Source organism: Vanellus vanellus (genome assembly GCF_965231255.1).
Source record: "Vanellus vanellus genome assembly, chromosome: 4".
Classification (NCBI taxonomy): domain Eukaryota; kingdom Metazoa; phylum Chordata; class Aves; order Charadriiformes; family Charadriidae; genus Vanellus; species Vanellus vanellus.
Genome location: NC_138909.1, coordinates 37,173,009 through 37,181,917, shown reverse-complemented (window position 1 = coordinate 37,181,917; position 8,909 = coordinate 37,173,009). Strand labels below are relative to the sequence as shown.

General features: G+C 36.3%; 1 protein-coding gene across 1 annotated transcript in view; it reads right to left on the bottom strand.

The window, feature by feature from the left end:
* Positions 1 to 689: 689 nt before the first annotated feature.
* Positions 690 to 8,909, bottom strand: part of LOC309671361 (uncharacterized protein) — a gene marked incomplete at its 5' end in the record, with an annotated part of 69,020 nt that continues 60,800 nt past the window's right edge. Inside the window, 3 exons of the mRNA XM_082482581.1 lie at positions 690 to 2,598; positions 3,711 to 3,801; positions 8,748 to 8,871. Of these exons, the coding sequence (XP_082338707.1) occupies positions 2,524 to 2,598; positions 3,711 to 3,801; positions 8,748 to 8,871 (290 nt within the window). The 3' untranslated portion in view covers positions 690 to 2,523. The remainder of the gene's footprint in view (positions 2,599 to 3,710; positions 3,802 to 8,747; positions 8,872 to 8,909) is intronic.

Below are 8,909 nucleotides of genomic sequence, written 5' to 3'. Positions count from 1 at the left end.
ACGCTTTTTTGACTGAAGTTAAGCCAATACTGACTGCACACATGCTCACCTTTGAGTACAATTTACGTTCTACTGAACTTTTTTCAATTACTCAATCTCTACTGTAGATTAAGAAACAAATGCAGCTTTAACAAGCTTTCAGGTCAGCTGGGACTGCTGGAACCAGTACAGGTTCATGAATTCAAAACATGTTAAGGAGGTCAAGGAGGATAAAATCTCTGGATAGGGATTTTTGGAGGCCATAATTTGCGAGAAAAGTATCTGAAAAGCAATGCCACTTGGTTTAATTTGGTGCACTGAAAGAAATAATGGACAGAAAACACATTTGTGAAGGATGGTTTCACAGTATCCAAAAGGGCAATTCCAGTAATAATTTAAAAAAATAATGCCTTTGTATTCCCATATCCGACCCATTTGAACACTACCATTCTTTTCAACAAATTACAGCTTCCATTGTAGAACTGTAAATGACCAGCTCTCCAGAATATAGTATAATTTACTTTTTCAGGTTTTTTTTTTTAAACAAAGACTAGGGACAGAACAGACAAAATCTGAAGGAAGACAGGCACCAGCAAGACAATGCATGAAACTGTGTGCAAACAAAACCACCTCAAAACAAAGAATTTTCAAACTAAGTACCACTTTCTTCCAGTAGAAGAAACAACGTAGACAACTAAAATTTATACTTTATAAATGTTCACTTTTATTCAAAAGTTATTGCATACACATTTACAGCGTCACTTAAGCAGCATATTGAGTGAACTGCAAATATTTACTGTAGCCTTTTTATCCTTGTAGGATTGCTACTGATGTCTATCACTTTATTTCCTCTCAATACCTTTGTTTTATTAATTTGGAGGCCTATTAGTTTAGTAACAGTTTTCTGATGAATGACTGTAAACATAATAAAACCAGCATGCTGTTTTCCCTTTGAAGTTATTGTTTTTCTCCAATGAAGTAATGACTCATTTTTTTTTTACAACTGGACTGAATCATGCTGTACACACAGGTAGTACTTATGACTCGCTAAAAGAATAATATGTTTACGTGGATAAAGTGTTCACTTATGATACCTTCAATTCAAATGAATAAAACCACAGAAAAGGTGGGAACAATTCATTATAAAGTCCTCATTAGCAAGCAAGAGTCTAAGAAATTAATAATAGTGGTAGCACAGATTGAGATTTAGGAAGAGCTAAGACAGTTTTGGTGACAGTTACAAAATACTTATTTTCATTATTTTACCTGATATTAATAATGTCTCATTTTGTCAGCACTGAACTAACAGTCTCCCCAAAATAAAGGAAAATATCCATGTCTGTATATAAAATGCCTGAACAAGCGGAGTAATATTTATATGGCTTCTGCAGAGGAAATACAGACAGTTATTGGGCCAGAATTTCCACCTTGATATCGTCTCAGGAAGTATGATACGGATTTTTAAGTCTCTGCTTAATCAGGTGAAGAAGTTTAAGAGTATCCTAATTTGAACATGCTATTTATACTGTCTGGGAAGGGAGGTGATAACTGGGAGTCAGAAGAGAGACAGAGCACACTGCATTCAACGTGGTATTCCTTCACAGCAGAAGACAGACCTTCCTGTGGGAAGGGCAACGCAAACCACAGTCAAAATGATAACAGTCAAACTAACTTAATCCAGGCAGGACTCTGCTGCCCAAAATGAGGACTTAACAGCCCTGAAGCCAAACGAGGTATCCCTCTGCCACCTGGTCCCGCTTCCTCCCTGCCAGGATTGCACCACCAGAAGAGAGTGAGCAGGCGGACTGGCTCACAGCACTCTCCTCATCTTCAAATTTATCCCCCACACCAAGATCTGCGATTACTAGTCAGTCTTTTCAACCGATGGATTAATTAGGAAGAGATGTTGGAAATTGTAATAATAAAGTCTGTCATTAATCGGACAAAGTGATGGAGGTTTGGTGGGTCACCACTAAAGTCAGCATTTACTGTCACTCTAGAACAGTAACAATTATTACTTTTCTGTATTGTCCAAGGGGGAAAGCTGTTCCCCAGTACCTGACAGTGCTGACTTCATGGCGATGCACAGCAGGTTACCCAGCCTCACGCCACGCACAGCACAGACACGGCTGACAGGAGCTTGGCTGCATTGGCCCATTTAATTTTCAAATAAAGATTGAGAGAAGGAAAAGAGAGATGGACTTGAACAGGAGGTAATTTCCATCTCGGAACAAAGATTATCTTGTCTCATAATTAAATGTTATATTGCAATTTGATTAATTCTATTTTACAGGAAATAAATTAATTCTTCATCCAATGTATTAACTAGACAGGAAGTGTTATCAGTCACAGACAAAGCTATTAGTCTGGTATTACTCCAAACATTTGCTAATCTGGGCCATATAGCTAAGCCTCCGAGAGATAACTGTCACTAATTTCTACTCTTTGACTTTAAAAAAAAAACACCTCACTCAAGAAGCCAGTTCTTGTTTATAACATGTTTTTATACCACTCAGTGTTAAAAGCATATGTATTAAACACCTGTTACTCTATCAGTGATTTTAAATCAGGAACATTTTTAATCTGGAAATCCAACAGCATCTGTCCAAGTGCTTTGCCCTGTAAGGAAAAAAACAACAAACCAACATTTCATTTTATTATCTAAATATACCACCTTTGTACATTAACTTTTGAAAAATGGTTTAATAAGGTATTTTTTCCTATAATCACTTTAAGAATTCAGTATGTTTTTGAAGTTTTATGAGTATTTATCTCTACATATACTTATATGTATGTTTTGGGTGAGTTTTATCAAGCCTTGGATTGTATGTTATCCAAAGTTATATTTATCTTTTCCATTTATTTGGCTCTCTCACTTGTGAATCAATATAACTAAGGAAGGAAAACTGTACAGTTGAGTTTTCAACTATCTAAACATGACCGGATTGAACAGTTTCTTCAATCTATTTGGTACCTAGTGCTAACACCAATTTACTTTAGGTTCAATTCTGCTATACATAGCATCGTCATAATTTGTGAAGTCTTCCTGACTATGCTGAGATTCTTTATACACTTAAGCATTTCTCAGCCTATGGTGGCAGAACTGTGCTTTGCTATAGCCACAGGATTGCCTTGTTAAGGAATCTCATCTTCAGGCTTAGATGTTTCAAATATTTAGTACTCAAATTGTACACTTGCAAAAAGTGTTAGTTTCAGATTCACGTAATATGGTCAACACAGAAGACATCCTATCCACCTATTTTCTCTTTCAGATTTATATTAATTATCAGTATTTTAACTATAGGAGTGATAGCCTAAGCTAGAGGAGCTGTCGTACAGTTAATAGTTCCTGTACATACTAGGAAACAATCAGAATTGTCTAGTAAATCTGCATTCTCCAAAACATGACATCATTTTTGAGAAGCTAAGTTTGCTGGTGCATCTAAAACCAGCAGTAGCACATCAGAAAGAACATAACTGATTTGAAGACTCTCTCAATAGTTTCTTGTACACATCTTTTTCACCAAGTATTCTAAATCGACCTTCTACTTCCCAATGTTGTTTTAAAACCTTAAAACAATTAAGTAGATAATGTATATTAACAGGAAATTAAAAGGAACTGAAGAGTCAAATCCAAAACCTTACAGTTCCCGCCCAAAAGTCAGTTATAAAGAGACTGTGCACATAATTATAAAAGATAACTACATTAAAATTCATGCTTTGATACATGCCTGTGGGTCACTTCTTAGGGATGCTACGCCACCACCACCAAGGGAATTTTTAAGAACAAAATTTAACCCATGGATTCCTGGCAACTCGTATCTGTAAAATAAAATCTACATGTTGTTTCTCACAAGAATTTGAAAGAAAAACTTGTACAGAACATCAAGCAAAAGACATCGTGCAAAAACTTCATGCTTGTGATGGCATCCCCCCACTGCTGAGTCAAGCCTAAAAGCTAACTGAAGATTAACCCATGGCATTCCCTGCCTTCTTGTCCCTTCCCCTTATTCCAAATCAACAGTCCTTAATAGTTTTAAAGTAGGACCATAAAGTAATCATTGTCCTCTTATTTAACTTCAAAACTCATTCAATTTTAATGAGGTTGTTTTCTACATATTTATTTTTCCTAAGAAGTTAAAGCCCATACAGAAAGGCGAGAGGTTCAACATTCGATATGAACTCAGAGAACACCGTGGGCAGAGGGAAGTATTTTTAATATTTCCTCATTCTCATACTGAAAAATACAATTGCTTAATTCCTGGAACTCACTTTTGCTAACAAAGGCCACCAGCTAATTGGGAAGGCATCCTCTTTATTACTGAGAAAGAACTATGAGTCACTAGATCAAACTCCTATGGATAACTACAGGTAAATTTTTAACAACTGAAAAGTAGAGCTACATTTCAACGCCTTCTTGGAGCCATGTACTTAATTCAGATAAAATTGTATTTTAGTGTGACAGACCTATTTTTCTGTTCCATTGCCACTGCAAGCATTTTTCCATCCTTACTTTTGACTGGTACAGTTCCAATTTGGAAACTTTTGTAGAAGTTTGGCAAATGGCTCTGTGGTTTCCTAACAAAGTTATTTCAAATTCCATAAATAGGTCTATAGCATATTTCCATTTGCCTCTCCTTGCAGAGTTTTTCAGTGGTTTGTCATCTTCCTTGTATTTGTCATCTTTTTCTTTGGTTTTGCTTTCCTCCAATATTTTCTTTGTCTAAGGACTTGATAGCTTTCCTTTTTTCCATAGGAAAGGATTTAATCAGAACATCAGCAAGACATGAGGAATAACGGAGAAAGATGATACCCAATTCTTGCTCTGTCTCCAGATGTTTGACTGCTGCAATTTAAATCACGCGTCCTCCAACACCACCTATGTTTCTTTAGTCATCTGATCTTCATCTGTTTGGGACAGATTCTTCAAATCTGTCCTCCAAAACATCTGGAATTTCTTGCAGTGCTCTTGTGCTGCTGATTTTGTCACTCTGAGGTTTATCTTTTTCAGCTCCATTTAGCATTGTGAAAATTATGGCTGTTGCTGATATTCACAGCTCTGTATGCACTTGTATCTTGGACAGATGACCCAAACCTTTCATGGAAAGAGATGGGGTCAGCCCATGATTCTGCTGAGCAGTCTGGGAAACACTTCAGTTCTCGTTATGCTCTTGCAATCAGTAGTCATGGAATGTCTGCAGCCGTGTCTCAGGTAAGGAGTTTTCACTGTTCCTTCTACTTTTTCATTACCACACTCTACTTTAGTATTACCACCATCAGTTGCTATTAGGAACAAAACTGGTGTTAGCATTCTGTTGACCTTCCTTGAGAAGTAGTTGCCAAGCAACATTATCATGCTTAAAGGCAAATCCATTGGGAAGGCAGGAAAGTTCAATTAATCCAACAGTGCTCTACTAGACAACAGGAATATGAAGAATAAAGCAATTTCCAAAATAAGTCATCTATCTACATAATTTACTGAATGCAATAGCACTACATAGCAGGATCAGAGGACCCCACAAAAATTTTCAACTAAAAAACTCAATACAGATTACCAATAACCATTTACCACGAGAGCGAGAAGTCTACCAAGACACTACATTGTAAATTTTACTCTGAAAAACTGGCAAAGACTTCCAGGCAGTAAGCGATTTCACAATTGGCAGATCTCTCCATGAGAACTAGACTAATGGAATATGTATTCCAGAAGCTAATACCTCAGCTCTCAAAAGAAGTTTCATGAAAATCAATCATTTAAACAAATTAGGAGAGAAATTGAAGAGCGTACAAAAGCAGAAACAAATGACAAAAAGAGCAGAAGAACTTCATTTCGTTTTCTGCAGTAATTCTGGCAGAGGGCATATGTAATAGAAGCAACAGATCTTAATTTGGAACATCACAGAACGGCACATTCACTTCAAGTACTTTGAGAAAATACTTACAGTGAGATACTCTAGCTAAAACTAGGATTACAAAATAATACACAAAGGTCAACATTTTCAATATTTTAAGGCCTGTTTGAAGCATCTGAATATCCAAAATTCCTGCACAAAAAATACACTCCCACAATAAAAAAAGAAAAACTGCTATAACCTTCATAATAGTCTTAACACAGCAACAATATGTAAACCGAAATGTTGGCATGCATTTACCCAGCATAATTAAACAATTTAAGTTTAATTAACTGAGTTCTAAAGGAAGAAAATATTATCTAATTGTACAATTAAATCAAAAGTTTTAAGAGCTGCTTTTAAAAAGCACAGAAAACGAATAAACCCTTCAAAGAATACTAAGTCTGTGACAGAAACCAATAAAACAAGGAAAATTCACTGTTCTAGCTGAACTCCTATGCTTCTGCACAATGGGGTGCCTACTTAACTACTTCCTTTGAAGTGCTGTCCATACATATTCAAGGAAGTCAGGTTTCCCTGTGAGTTTCCTGTTAAAATGCACGGTACAAAAATTGTTTAATGCATTTACGTCAAGAAAAAGATAGGATTCCTCCCATCAGAGGAAAGCCGGAACTAAGTCCATAAGCTAAGAGGCGTTTGCATATGAGATATACTGTAGAGAAGTATTTTTTCCCCTCATAATAAATATACATACAAAAAAGCAATCTAGAAGCACCAGCATCCACATTTCTTGTTCTTCAGCTCTTAGTAAAAGTATCCCATAAGAAGAAATCAGCTGCCATATTTTTATTTCTGAGCATTGGTATGCTCTTAAAACATAAAGATGATAACCGGAATTCAGAAGATAACCTTATTCAGAAGATGAAACCAACAAGTTCTCACAGAATAATTTTACTATCCTTAAATTACTGATCCACTAAATGAAAAGTTTCTTATTCCATGTCTTAAGACTATTAGATCTCAATTTCTAAACTCTTGTACTGTTGTGGTTTGGGCTGGGCTGGCCGTACCACACAGACAACCTTGTATTAACACCACGGAGGCCAAAATAGATAAAGAAAAAAAAAGAAAGAAAACTTCCATATGCAGTATGGTCTAGCTACTCATCTTACTACAGCATTGATGATATTTTTAATGGTGGTACCAGTCAGCATCTTTGAGCATATTTCTGTCTAAATACTGCTATGTCTTCTTACTCTCACTCCTATGCCCAAGAAAAACTCTGATTAACTGTTAAGAATGTACACTACCTGGAAGGGGGGGGTGGGGGGGGGGGAAGCAGGCAGCAATCACATCACATAGGTTTGGGGTTTCGGAGTATGGGGGAGGTGGGTTGAAAGACCATCTTTTATTACTATGTTACCTGAAAATATGGAAGTCTGAGTTCTCAGTGTTCTCTATCAAAAATAATCCCACCTTTTTGCCATTTAGTACACCTATTTAATAGCTTTAATGAAAAAGAATGAAAGGCAACTGGCTGACAATCTCTGTTCTGTAGTAAGGCAGAGCCATGATTGGTATGTTTTTAGTAGGCAAACTAATATGTATGTTTTAACTGATAATGTTTTAAATAAAGGAAATGAAGGAAAATGAAATAGTAAGATAGCTCTTTTTTATGACAGTTAAAACTAAAAGTGAACAATTTAAAAAGAACCGATACAATCTGAAGCACATGAGCATAATCCCTATAATCCTAAATATTTCCACAAAAGGCTTTATACTTTTTCCCCAGTAGTTTTTCAATTCACTCACAGAGCTCCATTATCACATCATTAAAGGAAGCCAAACCCAGGAACAGATAAGCTAATTAATCAAAATAAATTGGCTTCATCCAGACACAGCAAATTTCAACTTTTATTTATGAACATAAACAGCATTAAGGAACCACAATGAATCAACTGCTAGAAGTATCATTAGGAAGCATGCCATTTTTTATTTCTTCCCTTCTCTGCTCTGTTTCAGAGGAAATTCAATTACATTTCTTGTTATCAGAATTTATTAGATACACAGATTTGTTAGCACTTATGAAACAGTGGGCGAGATCTGCACTGAGCAGCTTATGAAGACAAAGAACAGCACTTACAACTCAAAGAGCAGTAGTTAAAGCAACTCCAAGCTCACTCTAAGCTTTGAGCTGCACCTTTCTGACTCAAGCTCTTTGAACAAGCAAAAAGACAACAGTTTATCCATATTTTAAAAAGGGAAACTAGCTGTGTTTTTTTTTTTTTTTTCTCTTTAAATTCTGGCTTGATGCACGTAGCAAGAAAGTGGGTGAGAGCAGAGTACTCAAAGGAATACTGTCTCTAAAGTGAGTAAACTTCATAAAATGTAAAATGTTTTGCCAAGATACTGATAGGATGAGGCGCGGGCTAAGTCTATACTGGCTGTGGGCATGTCTTTCAGGTACAGTTTTAGGGATCTCAGACTCCCAGTTCTGAAGCTCTGAGGCTTGGGAAGCTGCAGTTACTAGGGCTCCTGCAGTCTAAATGGTTCAAAAACACCGTAAAGATACATTTCTCAAAGGACATTAGAAGTTATTTCTATTTTCTAGAGACATTCTATACTGGAACAAAACAAAGAAATAGCCCCAACACCAATATGCTAATTCTGAGAATTTAACTGGCTTCACTAAACAGATTCACTACCTTTGTCCAGATTCAGAAGAGGTCCGAGTTCATGTTGTTTTTCAATGACTATTGTTCAAGTTGTTATTTAAAAGGGCAAAGAAAGATACATAAAAATACCCAAAACAATACACACAGGCTTGCAATATTTATGTTAACGTACTTTAAGATAAGTTCTGAATACCATCACGTATCTACTGTACAACTGTGGACTGAGCAGCAAGCTACTCACCTTGTTACTAGTTGTTCTTCTGGTTTTTCTCGTTCTATAAGGTGTTGGAAGTAGTTCTCCAAGGCTTGAGCAGTTAAAGTTTTCTTTAGGTATGGATAGTAGAGGGGATGCCGTGCTATCACACCTGTGAGGTATAATTGTTGTTAGCTGGATTAGGAGCTA